Genomic DNA, 16559 nt, shown 5'->3' with positions numbered 1-16559 from the left:
CCGTGACCTCATCCCACAAAAAATTAGCCCCTACATAAGCCAATCATCCAAAAAATAAAAAAAAATATGGCTTTCAGGAAATGGAGACACAAGAACATGATTTTTTTCAAACATGCTTTTATTGAATAGAATAAAGAAAAAAAATTCACATATTAGGTATTGTCTTGTCCGTAACGACCTGCTCTATAAAATTAGCATGTGATCCAACCCATTTGGGGAACACTATAAGAAAGAATGTGCCAAAAAAATCAATTTTTTATGACCTTACATCACGAAAAGTGTAAAACAAAGCAATCAAAAAGTCATATGTGCCACATAATGGTACCAATAAAACCATAATCTCATCCCGCAAAAAATTTGATTCTACCTAAGACAATCGCTCCAAAAATATGGCCTTCAGAAAATGGAAACACAAAAACATGATTTTTAAAAAAAAAATATTTTATTGTGTAAAATAAAAAATGCACATATTAGGCATCTCTGTGTTCGTAACAACCTGCTCTATAAAAAAAAGTATGTGATCCAACCCGTCTCATGAACGTCGTAAAAAAATAAAATATAAGATGTGCTAAAAAAGCCATTTTCTATCACCTTACATCACAAAAAGTGTAATGGCAAGTGATAAAAAATTCTAATGTGTCCCAAAATGGTACCAATCAAACCATCATCTCTTCCAGCAAAAAATGAGACCCTACCTAAGACAATCGCCCAAAAAAAAACATTTTTTTTATTGTGTAAATCCAAAATAAAATAACAAAATAGACTTATTAGGTATCGCCGCATTGTTATGACCTGCTCTATAAAAATATCACATTATCTACTCTGTCAGGTGAACATTGTAAAAAAACAAGAAATAAAAAATGCCAGAACAGCCATTTTTTGGTTACCTTGCCTCATAAAAAGAGTAATATATATATACACACACACAATGCACAACTACCTCTAGAAAAAGATTTCTATACTGCAGGAATAACCCTAATAATAACTAGTGTTGAGTTCGAATATCGAATTTTTTTTTGCGAATATCGTTGTATATCGAGTATAGTTGAAATAGCAATGCGATTAATTCAAGTTAGAAGAATAATCAAATTTCGATTTCAACTTAGCACTGCTATATTCCATATTCGTTAATTCTAGCTTAATATGGAATATAGCAGTGCTAAGTTGAAATCGAAATTCAATTATTATAACTTGAATTAATCAAATTGCTATTTCAACTTGGACCTGGTTTACTATGGTTGGCTTGGTAGAATTAGCGAATATGATGAATGTATTCGTCATATTCCTCAAAACAAAGATAACAAAGTATTCTCCATCTTCATTTTAGCTACCTATTCGTCAACTTCGCTAATTCTAGCAATCAAATAGGAAGGTTGACTATAGAGACAGCTGTGTTTAATTCGCTATGCGATTATATTACTTTGCTTTTTTTTTTTTTTTTTATAAATAGAATCATTATAATAATCAAGTATTTAACTATTCAATAAAAAAAAAAGCAAAGTAATATAATCGCATAGCGAATTAAACTTAGCTGTCTCTATAGTCAACTTTCCTATTTGATTGCTAGAATTAGCGAAGTTGACGAATAGGTAGCTAAAACTAAGATGTAGAATACTTCGTTATCTTCGTTTTGAGGAATATGACGAATACATTCGTCATATTCGCTAATTCTAGATATCAAACCAATAGGAAAGTAGCCTCAAGTTAAAATCGCAATACGCAATTATTTAAATCGCATAATAATCGCGATAACTAGAATAATGACGAATATTCGATTTCGACTATAGAATATTCCTTTCATATTCGAATATTCGCGAATTTCATCGAAATCGAATATGGCACCTGCTGCTCATCACTAATAATAACATGCCCCCCGCACCTCTCGCTCCAGCACGCTGACCAATCAGGACACAACACTCCACATGCTTCCTGCACTGCCTACACCTGCGCGCCAGCAAGCAGGTCGGAGCACCACCATTTCTGTTCATTAGTCCCAGCCGCCATTTCTATTAGTCAGTCACAGCACTATCAGCCATATAGAGAGGGGCCCCTGTCAGCAGTCTGACCTACCAGCCACCATTTTTGTTCATCAGTACCAGTAGCCATTTCTGTTCATCAGTCACAGCACTATTAGATAGTTAGTCACAATTACATTAGATAGTTAGTGGCGAAACATGTCGGGGGAGCTGTAATTTAGTTTTTAAAAAGTACGGCTGTGCTTTTAGTGTCCTCATCTTTGTGCACTGCAGACACATAGCATGCGGACACAGGCGACAGGATAAAGTACTCATAGGGGAAGAGTAGTAAGCATAGGGATAGGAATGCAGGCACTGGACAACAGCCCCCTTTAATTATAAAGTATAGGGATATATAGTTAAGAACCCAACAGCAAAGGGGCAAGTAGCCAGAAAGCTGAGGTCTTCAAATAATATCTATTATCCCCAGACATTGACAGACAACATATAGGGGCAAATGTTCGCTGCAACAGTGAATCCCAATTAGGAAGTTTCATACTGCAGCCTGGGAGGTATGCCCAATATCCTTTAGGCTGCTCCTTATACCAGAACACCTTTAACACAGTATTCCAATTTGAGGATTAGTAGGAATTGATAGTATCCCAGCCACAGAACCCAGCCGTACCTCATTTTAATAATTTTTATTTTTTCTTTCCATTTGACACTTTTTCTTAAATTAAAACAAATAAATGTTACGTTTTAAGTCAGACCACAAACGAGAACCTATTAACTTTAAGCTATTGAATTGAAATAATATTAATTTCCCGGGTCCAAAGGGTCCCGGGTCCTGAAGCAAAAGGTGATGTCACAACAATACTTAGTGCACCAATCAGTAATATCTACTCAGACCTGATAAAATGTGAAGTTGCATGTATTGCGCAAAAAATATGCGCATTATTAGTGCTGATTTGTGCAATCGCGAAAATAATGACTGGAGATCACTAATTCTATAATTCGCAAATTTATTGCGAATATTATGCAAAAGATTTGCAAAACATCGCAATAAACTAATATTGCCTATGCCGCTCATCACTAGTAATATATTCTGCCTTATTGAAGCATACTATAAAGAGTCAATTCATGAAAACATTTCCAATATGTGAGGTAGATGTTTGAGTTTGTATCAGAGGAAGTATATTAAAATAACAGGTTGCAAAAAGAAATATCACAACTTCAAAGAACTGAAGATATTCTGAAAGGTTATGTACCAATTTGTTTACACATTTAATTTCCCTTATCTATATTAAACATAATGAGCTATATGTTTCCGTAAGGGTAATCTATGCAAAAAATTCGTAATTCAACCGGAATTTTATAAAAAATAAAAATTTATTGTATCAAATATGAATTTTAAGTGATTCAAATTTAAAGAATCAAGGAGAGAAATAGAGAGAGAGAGACAGAGAGAAGAGAGAAACAGATTTTTCCAGTTAAAGTAATTTAAAATTACAAGGGTGAATCACTTCCCAAATAGCAAGGGTGATTGCACCCAAATCAAGAATTAAGAATTGGACTCATCTGTAGTAATCTTATTAAATATATTTATGGTGAAAGTTGGGTCTTTACCCATGGAATCAGCTCAGAAGCTGAGTGGGCGCATGGGAACATAATGAATCTCCCATAGTATTCAATGGCAATTCATTGAAGTCTATGGAAAAAGCGATCTGAGGATCATATGTTAAAGTCCCCTAGGGAAACATTAAAGGGGTTATCCCACTTCGCCTTTTCATACTTACCTGCTGCCACCGCGCCGTTCACTTCCTGGATTCTGGCTGGGGGCGGGCTTCATCTTGATTGAAGTCTTCTCCTGGCCGGGCCGCGCGCTGGACTGAACGCGCACGCTGCCGCGCATGCGCCATGTGACTTATTTCTGGCCAGTATAGTACAGAGCCGGCGTGCGCGTTCGCAGCTCTGTACTATTCTGGCCGGGAAGAAGTCACCGTCGCGCATGCGCGCAGCGTGCGCGTTCAGGACAGCGAGCAGCCCTGCCGGGAGAAAAGGAGTCGTCTTCTGAGCAAGCGCGACTGGAGAAGAGCGGTGGCCGTAACCAGGGGAGACCGAGTCACAACAATAAGGTAAGTGGGAATGAATTTTATCCTAAACGGTGGGAATTTTTTAATCAAGTATATTTACAAAAATGATCACTGTCAAATCATTAACTGATTTAACAGTGATCATTATGATGGGATAACCCCTTTAAAGAAAAGTGTAAATACAAGTTTTTAAAAAAATTGTGAAAAAACGCTCTTTAATCACATAAAAAAATAAACAATAAAAATAGCAAACATCATTAGCACCCCCTCCCCCCCCCCGCCTGATCAGCGACATGGACACAGCAGTCGCTGCTGCGCTGCATTGACGGGGACCTGATACCAGAGAAGGCAGCCCGATACCTTCCATGGGCATTGGGTCTTGCCTTCTACGGAAGCCTGTGAAATCCAGTCCCTTAGGCTGGGTCTCATAGGCAGGCTGTCAGCATCAAAGCTGACAGCCAATGCATTAAAATACAGGTTGTATTGTAACGCATTGTAGAGGGCATCAGACCCCAGAAGTTGAAGTCCCAGAGTGGGACAAAAATAAAAGGTAAAAAAAAAGTGTTTTTCATAATAAAAAATAAATACATTTTTAAGTAAAAAAAAAAAAAGCCCCTTTCCCAAAAAAACCCACATAAAATTGTAAAAAAAAAAATACATATTGGGTATTGCAATGTCCGTAATGACCAGCTCTATAAAAATATAACATGATCCACCCCCTCACCTGAATGCTGTAGAAAAAATAAAATAAAAACACCAAGTGATCAAAAAGGCGTATGCCCCTCAAAATAGTACCAATCAAACCATCAACTCATCCCGCAAATAATGAGCCGCTACATAAAACAATTGGGCAAAAATAAAAAAAACTATGGCTCTCAGAATTTCTAAAAATGCTTTTGTTGTGTTAAAAGTGAAAAAAAAAAAAGTAGACCTGTCCATAACAACCAGGTCTATTAAAAAATCACCTGACCTAACCCCTCAGGTGAAGACCGTAAAAAAATAAAAACAGTGTAAAAAAAAAGTCATGGGCACCCCAAAATAGCACCAATCAAACTTACATCTCATCCTGAAAAAATGAGACCCTACCTAAGACTATTGCCCAAAAAAACTATGGCTCTCAGAATATGGAGACACTAAAACATTTTTTTTTTTTAAAAGGTGTCAAAAGGTGTCACCTTACATCACAAAAAGTGTAATAACAAGTCATCAAAAAGTCATATGCCTCCAAAAATAGTACCAATCAAACTGTCATCTCATCCTGCAAAAAATGAGACCCCACCTAAAACAATCGACCAAAAAATAAGAAAATCTATGGCTTTCAAAATATGGATACATTAAAACATGATTTTTTTTTGTTTCAAAAAATGCATTTATTGTGTAAAACTTAAATAAAAAAGTAGACATATTAGGCATTTCCACATCCGTAACATCCTGCTTTAAGAGAATATCAAATGACCTAACCCCCCAGATGAACACCGTAAAAAAACAAAAAAAAAACATTTTTTGTCACTTTACATTAAAAAAGTGTAATACCAAGCTATCAAAAAGTCATATGCACCCTAAAATAGTACCACTCAAAATGTCATCTCATACTGAAAAAAAATAAGCCCCTACATCAGACAGTCGCCCAAAAAAAAAAAAATATGGCTTTCAGAATATGGAGACACAAAATTTATTTTTATTTTTTAAAATGATTATGTAAAACTGAAACAAACAAACAAAAAAGTAGTCATATTTGGTATTGTCGCGTCTGTAACGACCTGCTCTATAAAAATAGCACATGATCTATCCTGTCAGATAAGAATTGTAAAAAAAAAAAACTTCTATTTTTATCACTTTGCCTCACAAAAAGTGTAATATAGAGCAACTAAAAATCATATGCACTCTAAAATAGTACCAACAAAACTGCCACCTTATCCCATAGTTTCCAAAATGGGGTAACTTTTTTGGAGTTTCTACTCTATGGTTGCATCAGGGGGTCTTCAAACGTGACATGGCAACTTAAAATTATTCCAGTTAAATATACCCTCTAAAAACCACATGGCGCCCGTACACCAGTTTACGATCACAGATGGGGTGTTTTTGTAGACTACAGAATCAGAGCAATAAATATTGAGTTTTGTTTGGCTGTTAACCCTTGCTTTGTTATCGGAAAAAAAATTATTAAAATGGAAAAGCTGCTAAAAAGGTGAAATTCTGAAATTTCATCTACATTTTGCTTTAATTCTTGTGGCTTCAGTGACAAAGTGACTTCAGACCTGAACTGGTCCTTAAAAATTGGGTTTTGGAAACTTTCTTAAAAATTTTAAGATTTGCTTCTAATTTTCTAAGCCTTCTAAAGTCCCAAAAAAAGAAAATGTCATTTGCAAAATGATCCAAACATATAGTAGACATATGGTATATGTAAAGTAATAACTATTTTAGGAGGTATCACTATCTATTTTACAAAATTTCAAAGACCCTTTAGACCCAGGAAAAATAGTTATATAATTCAAATAGTCTAGTTACCTAGACTAATAGACTCCCGTTTCTGGTCAACTTAAAATATAACGTTTATTTATTTCCTATTAAAAGTAATATTACATAAAGCGGGAGAACAAGGAAAACTTTAAAATCCTAGGTATGGCAGGATCCCTAGGCAGAGCAAAGGGTTAATTTCACCCATATATATTCTGCGTACCCTAGCCTATAACCATCAGCTTTTATGTTCTAGCAATATATTTTGCCTTTATAGAGTTTTATATTTAGGGTTCGCTTAGTCAGTCGTTTTCAGTCATTGTTTTCATTTTTGAATATCTTATGCACGACTCTCCACCATTTGTGGTCGCGGTTCAGAGGAGTCTGCAGATACTCCTCTCCGCGACGAGATCACTTCCTAACCTAATCTAAAATTTAAAGATTATGAGCTCCCCCAACATGTTTCACCACTGAACGTGGCTTCATCAGGGGAAAGGAGCTACTGTCAACAAGACTGCTTTGCAACTGTGTTCTTTTACCTTCTAGGGGTGGGTCATTGAGTATATTACAGCCAATTGCTGTTCAAGCGTCTGGATTGATGGTTTAGTGGATTGATGGTTTAGTGGTCCGTATTTAGAAAGAAATAATGTATCACTCTACTAGTTGAATAACAAATATGAAACTCTTACCTGCTTCAGTTGCTTAAATAATTTGGAATAAACTAACCAAAAATTCTGTGTGACTGTACATTAATATTATATATGTTGCTTTCTAGACACATATTTAGCAATGTGGGACACAGGACTTTCATTGACTCTGAAATAGTTGGATTAAAATCATATGTGTATACTTTTAAAAGTAGAGGATCAGCTAATAAGTCATGACAATGGGTAACTTGTTTTCTGCCCAATAAGTATTAAATTGGCCTGACCCCTAAAAGTCAGACTTGTTATTTATTAGAAAAGAAACAAAATAAAATAGGGTTTTTGCATTAAAAAAATACCACCACTAATTAGCCTCTGTGGTCATCACCCAACTTCACTAACAAATCCCAGTATGATTTGGATTTGTCATAGCCAAAATGCTGAATGTAAAAGTTTTTACTATATGGTTTCAGGCAAGGTTTATAGTCAGCTTCATAACACTAACTAGATAATATATATGTAGAAGAGCTAGTTTGATAACAATGTGTTAAAATTAGAATTCTTCTTAATGGGTGTTATCAGCACTATCTGTCTCCTGCAGACTCCTCTGAACCGCGACCACAAATGGTGGAGAGTCGTGCATAAGATATTCAAAAATGAAAACAATGACTGAAAACGACTGACTAAGCGAACCCTAAATATAAAACTCTATAAAGGCAAAATATATTGCTAGAACATAAAAGCTGATGGTTATAGGCTAGGGTACGCAGAATATATATGGGTGAAATTAACCCTTTGCTCTGCCTAGGGATCCTGCCATACCTAGGATTTTAAAGTTTTCCTTGTTCTCCCGCTTTATGTTATATTACTTTTAATAGGAAATAAATAAACGTTATATTTTAAGTTGACCAGAAACGGGAGTCTATTAGTCTAGGTAACTAGACTATTTGAATTATATAACTATCTATTTTAGGCCCCCTGCACACGAACGTGTTCACCTCGTTGCCGTATTGCGGATCCGCAATACACGGGTGCCGTTCCGTGGGCATTCCGCATCACGGATACGGACCCATTCACTTGAATGGGTCCGCAAATCCGGAGATGCGGAATGGTGCGGAACGGAAGCACGGAAAGGAACCCTACGGAAGCACTACGGAGTGCTTCCGTGGAGTTTTGTTCCGTACTTCCGTTCCGCAAAAAGATAGAACATGTCCTAACTTTTTGCAGAACGGCCGGATGGGTCCGCGATCCACTATGGCTGCCCCACGGACTGTGTTCGTGCATTGCAGCACGACAACGGGGTGCACACGTTCGTGTGCAGGGGGCCTTAAAAGCAGATAAATAGACATTTTAAAAACTGGGATTTTTTCCAAATCTTTTGTAAATTTGGTATTTTTTAAAAATAAAAATAAAATATTTTGACTCAAATTTACCACTGTCATGAAGTGCAATATGTGATGAGAAAACAATCTTAGAATGGCTTGGATAAGTAAAAGTGTTTTAAAGTTATCACCATATAAAGTGACACACATCAGATTTGCAAAAAATGGCCTGGTCCTTAAGGTGAAAAATGTCAGCGTCCTGAAGGGGTTAACAGTCACATTAATTAAACAACAATAATAATAAAATAAAATTAATGTAACAAAATCATAGCAAATGGTAATGTTAACATAAAGTTCTACCAATCAAGACTTTTTTATTGGGCAAGCAGAAAACTATGTTATCCATCTAAAATAATACATAGGTGCAATAAATCTCAATATGCAGGTAAGTCATGATGTGGGCTTGGTATTTATTTTAAAAATAATGGAGCCAATCTATAGTATGATAATTTGTTATAACGGGAATCACTCTCATAAACATACTGACATAGATTGAATACTCACAGGATGAGAATATAAGTGGGCACGAATGTTCATCCATGGGAAAGTTGTGCAGTTGTAGTTGACATTCAGCATTGATGGTAAGCCTAGAAAGAAATAATGTATCACTCTACTAATTGAATAACAAATATGAAACTCTTACCTGCTTCAGTTGCTTAAATAATTTGGAATAAACTAACCAAAAATTCTGTGTGACTGTACATTAATATTATATATAATGCTTTCTAGACACATATTTAGCAATGTGGGACACAGGACTTTCATTGACTCTGAAATAGTTGGATTAAAATCATATGTGTATACTTTTAAAAGTAGAGGATCAGCTAATAAGTCATGACAATGGGTAACCGGTTTTCTGCCCAATAAGTATTAAATTGGCCTGACCCCTAAAAGTCAGACTTGTTATTTATTAGAAAAGAAACAAAATAAAATAGGGTTTTTGCATTAAAAAAATACCACCACTAATTAGCCTCTGTGGTCATCACCCAACTTCACTAACAAGTCCCAGTATGATTTGGATTTGTCATAGCCAAAATGCTGAATGTAAAAGTTTTTACTATATGGTTTCAGGCAAGGTTTATAGTCAGCTTCATAACACTAACTAGATAATATATATGTAGAAGAGCTAGTTTGATAACAATGTGTTAAAATTAGAATTCTTCTTAATGGGTGTTATCAGCACTATCTGTCTCCTAGTGACAATAAGGGTCTAATCACACGTCCGCAAAATGGGTCCACATCCGTTCAGCAATTTTGCGGAACAGGTGCAGACCCATTTATTTTCAATGGGGCCGGAATGTGCCGTCCGCATTTACGGGTCCGCACTTCCGTTCCGCAAAAAAATAGAACATGTCCTAAGGCATTTTCCATGAGAGTGCTGGTGATGTGCTGTCCACAAAATGCGGAACGCACATTGCCGGTGTCCATGTTTTGTGGATCCGCAATTCACATATGGACGTGTGAATGGACCCTAAATTAGTGCTGTCCAATAGAAGTCTCTTCTGCCAGGAGGACTTTAGACAACCATAATTCCATATATCAGGACAGCACTCAAAATTTTAATGCAATTCGGTACTGTTTATTTTTGTCCGCCAAAGTTTACATAATAAGACTCAATTTATAAGATTGAATTTTGTTAATAACTAATAAATGAACACTAAAGTAAACCGCCATGTGATATTGGGCACATTTAATAATCCTATAGACTGTGTAAACTTAGGCTGTCTAGACGCACCAAATTTATCACAGTGGCTCTGGCTGGATGATACTTTTTATCTTTGTCTGACTCTATACTAACTATTAGTGTTGATCGAGCACCAAAGTGCTTCAGTGCTCTGGCAATACACCTCGGGATGCTCGGGTGCTCTACCGAGCACCCGAGTATAATGCAAGTCAATGGGAGAACCTGAGCATTAAACCAGGCACCCCCTGCTCTGAAGAGGGGAGGGTGCATGTTTCATGGGAAAAGGTCAGAAATTGATGGAAACACCACCAAAATGGTTCGGGAACAGCATGCGGTTGATGTCTCGCTGCATCTTACACTCCTAGGTCGCTGCTGGGAACCATGTTGTCCGAGTGGCACTATTGAAGGAAACAGAAAATTATACCAGGGTTCTCTTTATACAGGAAAGACAGAGAAGGCAAGAAGGGGGGAGGGGTGGCCCTGTATGTGAAAGATAGCATAAAATCTAATTTGATACAAGTTGGCAAAAACAATTTAGAGTCAGTTTGGGTTACCTTGCAGCTTGATAATCATAATGTAACTCGTGTAGGTGTGATATATAGACCACCTAGCCAAGTCAAAGAATTAGATGATCTACTAGTTGAGGAAATAGCTAAAATGACATTGAAGGGGGAAGTTATCATTATGGGAGACTTCAATCTTCCTGATGTAAACTGGAAAACCAAAATAGCTAGTTCTGCCAGGAGTACAGATATTCTAAATTCCCTACTGGAATTATCTCTACAGCAAGTAGTTGAGGAGCCAACCCGGAAGGAGGCCATTTTAGATTTAGTATTCACAAATGGGAATTTGGTATCTGATATTACTGTAGGGGAAAACTTGGGATCTAGGATCACCAGTCAGTGTGGTTTACTATAAGTACAGTGACTGAGTCACACCACACAAAAACAAAAGTTTTAGATTTTAGAAAAACTGACTTTTCTAAAATTAGATTAGTGGTATACGAGTCCCTATAAGATTGGAATAGTTTCATTGGAGTCCAGGAGAAATGGGACTACTTAAAAGTGGCACTATTGAAGGCAACAGAAAATTGCATTAGGCTTGTCAGTAAAAGCAAAAAAACAGCAATTATGGAAAAAGAGAAAAGGGAGAGGCGCTCATAGGGTAGTAAGCGATGATACACAGATAAACGTGATGGATAGAATGTGCTCACCTTTGGGTGTTGTGCAGGTGTAAGCGCACAACAGGTTTAGACACACAATAGGTTGGGAGGGTGAGGGAGGTCCGTGCTGCCGATACCCGTTCAGTCCCTTTGGATGGAGTTGCCAAAAACTCCTAGGGATTGTTAGGGGCGAGAAGAGTGATTTGTGTCCGAAAACACACGATAGGGTACCTCTTTGGCGCACAGGGACGACCACAGTTTCAGGTTTTTAGGTATAAATACTATTTATTGTTCAGTTGACAACGCGTTTCGGAGTTTATAACTCCTTTTTCAAGTCACCAGGTGAGCGACGCCAGATACAGCAGCAGCACACATCAGAAGGAGTTCCCAGCCACCCGGCCACCTTCTGCCTGTTGCCCCTTGCTGTTGGCGCCCCCAAGACTTGAAAAAGGAGTTATAAACTCCGAAACGCGTTGTCAACTGAACAATAAATAGTATTTATACCTAAAAACCTGAAACTGTGGTCGTCCCTGTGTGCCAAAGAGGTACCCTATCGTGTGTTTTCGGACACAAATCACTCTTAAAAGCAAAAAAAGGAAGAGACCACTGTGGTACTCAGCAGAAGTGGCCAAAATCATTAAAAACAAAAAGATAGCATTTAGTAATTATAAAAATAAAAAAACGAGGATGACAGGCAAATTTCTAAGATTAGGCAGAGAGGGGCCAAACAAGTTATAAGAGCTTCTAAAGCACAGGCAGAAGAGAAATTAGCTCAGTCAGTGAAAAAAGGCGATAAGACATTCTTCAGATACATAAATGAGAAAAGGAAACTAAAACCAGGAATTACCAAATTAAAAACAAAAGAAGGAAGGTATATGGAAGAAGATAAAGAACTAGCTGACTGCCTCAATGAATACTTCTGTTCAGTTTTTACAAAGGAAAATGAAGGAAAAGGACCTCAGTTAGGAAGAAAGACTAATGAATCTGTTGATGCATGTGTCTTTACAGAGGAAGAGGTTCTAAGTCAGCTGTCTAAAATTAATACAAATAAGTCACAGGGGCCTGATGGGATACACCCAAAGCTTTTAAAAGAGCTCAGCAGTGGAGCATTGAAAATCCCATGGATTGAAAGATGAAAAACTTCAGGGAGATCATGTCAAACTAATCTTATTGATTTTTTTGATTGGGTGACTAAAATAATAGATGGCGGAGGTGCAGTAGACATCGCTTATCTAGACTTTAGTAAGGCTTTTGATATTGTCCCACATAGAAGGCTTATCAATAAATTGCAGTCTTTGGGCTTGGACTCCCATATTGTTGAATGTATTAGGCAGTGGCTGAGAGACAGACAACAGAGGGTTGTAGTCAATGGAGTATATTCAGACCATGGTCTTGTTACAAGTGGGGTACCTCAGGGATCTGTTCTGGGACCCATATTGTTTAATATCTTTATCAGCGAAATTGCAGAAGGCCTCGATGGTAAGGTGTGTCTTTTTGCTGATGACATAGATTTGTAACAGGGTTGATGTTCCTGGAGGGATACACCAAATGGAAAAGGATTTAGGAAAACTAGAGGAATGGTCAAAAATCTGGCAACTACAATTTAATGTTGATAAGTGCAAGATAATGCACCTGGGGTGTAAAATCCCAAGAGCAGAATATAAAACCAGTGATACAGTCCTAACCTCAGTATCTGAGGAAAGGAATTTAGGGGTCATTATTTCAGAAGACTTAAAGGTAGGCAGACAATGTCATAGAGCAGCAGGAAATGCTAGCAGAATGCTTGGGTGTATAGGGAGAGGCATTACCAGTAGAAAGACGGAGGTGCTCATGCCCCTCTACAGAGCACTAGTGAGACCTCATTTGGAGTATTGTGCGCAGTACTGGAGACCATATCTCCAGAAGGATATTGATAATTTGGAGAGAGTTCAGAGAAGAGCTATTAAATTGGTACATGGATTGCAGGAAAAAATTTACCAGGAAAGATTAAAGGACCTTAACATGTATAGCTTGGAACAAAGACGAGACAGAGGGGATATGATAGAAACTTTTAAATATATAAAGCATGCATGGGATAGGCATAAGGCCATCCTTCATATAAGATAGGGCCAAGGGCTATTCATAGTATTCAGTTGTCATCTGCTGACACATTCTATGTTTCTATGTTTCTATGCACTAAGTGAAAGGGCTGCCAAAAATTACAAGGAACCGGACTCCAATACACCTTTTATTACACATAAAGGAGGGCATCATACCCTTGAAAAATTATGATTGATGGCCTGCTGGTGACCCTCAAAAACATTAAGAGCAAGGGCCTGCTGGTGACTTTCTAAAACATTACGGGTCAGGGCCTGCTGCCGCATTGGTGACTCTAGATAACCTCTGGGTGATTACACGTCACCTTGACGGCGATGATCCATTCGGATGTCTGTCCTATCGGCTTTCAATGTTCTTCTCTGCGCCTACCATGGTGATAACGAGTAACGGGGAATCAGGGTTCGATGCCGGAGAGGGAGCCTCAGAAAGGGCTACCACATCCAAGGGAGGTCAATGGCTGAAATCTGATTGGCTGCTGTTGCCTTGCCCCTTTTTTTTCCTAATTGTGAACCACCCAGAGAGGGTGGATCAAGTTATTAAACCACAAGCGTCCAAGGAAGGCAGCAGGCGCACGACAAATACCCACTCCCGATTCAGGGAGGTAGTGACGATAAATAACAATACAATACTCTTAAGAGGCCCTGTTATTGGAATGAGTACACTTTCCGTTAACGAGGATCTATTGGAGGACAAGTCTGGTGCCAGCAGCCAACTTGCTGCCGGCCTCCACAACGTTCACCCAGTGTTCCATCTCATGAGGATTGTGTTGACTAGACTCTTGGCTACTGAGACTGGACTTGTAGGTGAGGGCCTGCTGTCGCTTTGTTGACTCTAGTTAACTTCTAGGCGATCGCACGTCCCCGTGACGGCGATTATCCATTTGGATGTTTGCCCTATGAACTTTGGAGCAATTTTTCAACAAGGACCTTCTGGTATAGCACCGTTTTCCTTGTCCTCCCCACCAGAGGAATGAGAGATGAGAAGTTCTCTTTGTAGCGGGGGTCAAGAAGGGAGAACACCCAGTAATCCGTGTTCTCTAAAATGCATATAATGCGCTGGTCGCGGGAAAGGCAGCCTAACATCTAGTCAGCCATGTGTGCCAGAGAACCAACAGGCAATCTCAATCTCCTCATCCTCTTCCTCCTCTTCTGCCCACCCACACTGAACAGATGTAATTAAACTTCCATTGGTACTACCCTCTGTAGCGGAGGCAACTGTCTCCTGCTCCTCCTTCTCCTCTTCTTCGTCCAATATACGCTGCGAAGACGGACGGAGGGTGGTCTGGCTTTCACCCTGTGTAATGTCTTCTTCCCCCATTTCCACCTCTTCCACATGCAATGCGTCGTCCTTAATTAAAGCAGCGAGCGTTTGAGTAGACACAGAAGTGGGATGGTTACGCTGATAATAGCGCTATCGTCGCTCACCATCTGTGATTCCTGAAAGTTTCTTAAAACGTCAGAGGTCAGACATCCATGCTCTCTCCTCGCTTCTGATTAGCGGAAGCTGAAAGGAAAGGCGACGACCATGTTGCAGCTGGTATTCCACTACTGCCCTCTGCTGCTCACAAAGCCTGGCCAACATGTGGAACGTGAAGTTCTAGCATGTGCTCACGTCGCACGACAGCCAGTGAGCTGGCAAGTTAAAGTGCTGCTGCAGTGTTGACAAACTGGCTGAATCTGTTGATGACTTGCGGAAATGTGCACACACAGGGCGCACCTTCACCAGTAGCTCAGGCAAATTGGGGTAGGTTTTGAGAAACCACTGAACCACTACGTTTAAGACATGGGCTAGGCATCGGATGCGTGTGAGCTTGCCGAGCTCCCAAGCCGCCACCAAGTTACGGCCATTATCACACACAACCATGCCTGGTTACAGGTTGAGTGGCAAGAGCCACAGCTCAGTCTGGTCTCTTATCCCCTGCAACAGCTCTGCGGCGTTGTGCTGTTTGTCCCCTAAGCATATCCCCTTTAGCACGGCCTGTTGACTCTTCCCCACTGCAGTGCTACACTGTTTCCAGCTACCGGCTGATGACTGACTGGTGCTGCACGTGGATAATTCGGAAGTGGCAGTGGAGGAGGAGGCAGAGGAGGAAAAGTGGGGGTTGGAGCCACTAACGTAGGTGCTGGCAGAAACCCTGATGGAATTAGGGCCCGCAATCCTCGGCGTTGGTAGCACCTGTGCCATCCCAGGGTACGACTCCTTCCCGGCCTCCACAATGTTCACCCAGTGTGCTGTCAGGAAAATTTAGCGTCCCTGGCCAAATGCACTTTTCCATGTGTCCGTGGTTAAGTGGACCTTTCCAATAACTGTGTTGGTCAGGGCACATGTGACGTTTCGGGACACATGTTGGTGTAAGGCGGGCACGGCACACCTTGAAAAATAGTGGCGGCTGGGGACAGAGTACCTCGGGATGGCAGCCGACATCAGGTAGCGGAAGGCATCAGTGTCCACAAGCCTAAATGGTAACATTTCCAGGGCCAGTAATTTTGAAAGGTGCGCATTTAGTGCTATGGCCTGTGGGTGGGTGGCTGGGTATTTGCGCTTGTTTTCAAATGCCTGGGGTAATGACATTTGGACGCTGCTCTGGGACACAGAAGTGGATGTGGTCGCTGATGGTGCTTGCGAAGGTCCAGTTGCAGGGCAGGAGGCATCCTTGCCTGCGCCTTCGACAGGCGATTGGCCAGCACAGCACGTACCATAGGGGAAGAGGATGCTGGGGTGTGACCCGCAGACACAGATTGTGGACCCAGGCGTTCATCCCACTTATTACGGTGCTTGGATGCCATGTAGCGGATCATGCTGGTGGTGGTGAGGTTGCTAGTGTTCACGCCCCGGCTCATTTTGGTGTGGCACAGGTTGCAAACTACTATTCTTTTGTCGTCTGCACTTTCCTCAAAAAAGCACCATACTGTGGAACAACTACCCCTTGGCAAGGGGGTGCTCCGTGGAACAGTTGCGGGCCTGTTTGTTGTGGCCTGCCTTCTTTTTTTTGCCACCCCATTGCCTCTTCCAGCCTGTTGCGGTGCTGCAGATCCTTCACCTCTGTACTGCTGTCCTCACTCGGCTTTTCACTTTCCCAGGTTGG

General features: G+C 39.8%; 1 protein-coding gene across 3 annotated transcripts in view; it reads right to left on the bottom strand.

Moving 5' to 3' along the window:
• GABRG3 (gamma-aminobutyric acid type A receptor subunit gamma3) overlaps positions 1-16559 on the bottom strand; it is a 1146914-nt gene that overhangs the window by 547273 nt on the left and 583082 nt on the right. For all 3 annotated transcript variants that reach the window (XM_040425132.1, XM_040425130.1, XM_040425131.1), the window contains exon 5: positions 9036-9118. In XM_040425132.1, the coding sequence (XP_040281066.1) occupies positions 9036-9118 (83 nt within the window). The remainder of the gene's footprint in view (positions 1-9035; positions 9119-16559) is intronic.

The sequence above is a fragment of the Bufo bufo genome, chromosome 3 (genome assembly GCF_905171765.1).
Source record: "Bufo bufo chromosome 3, aBufBuf1.1, whole genome shotgun sequence".
NCBI lineage: Eukaryota > Metazoa > Chordata > Amphibia > Anura > Bufonidae > Bufo > Bufo bufo.
Note: the sequence above shows the minus strand (reverse complement) of the source record. Positions and strands in the feature narration are given on the sequence as shown.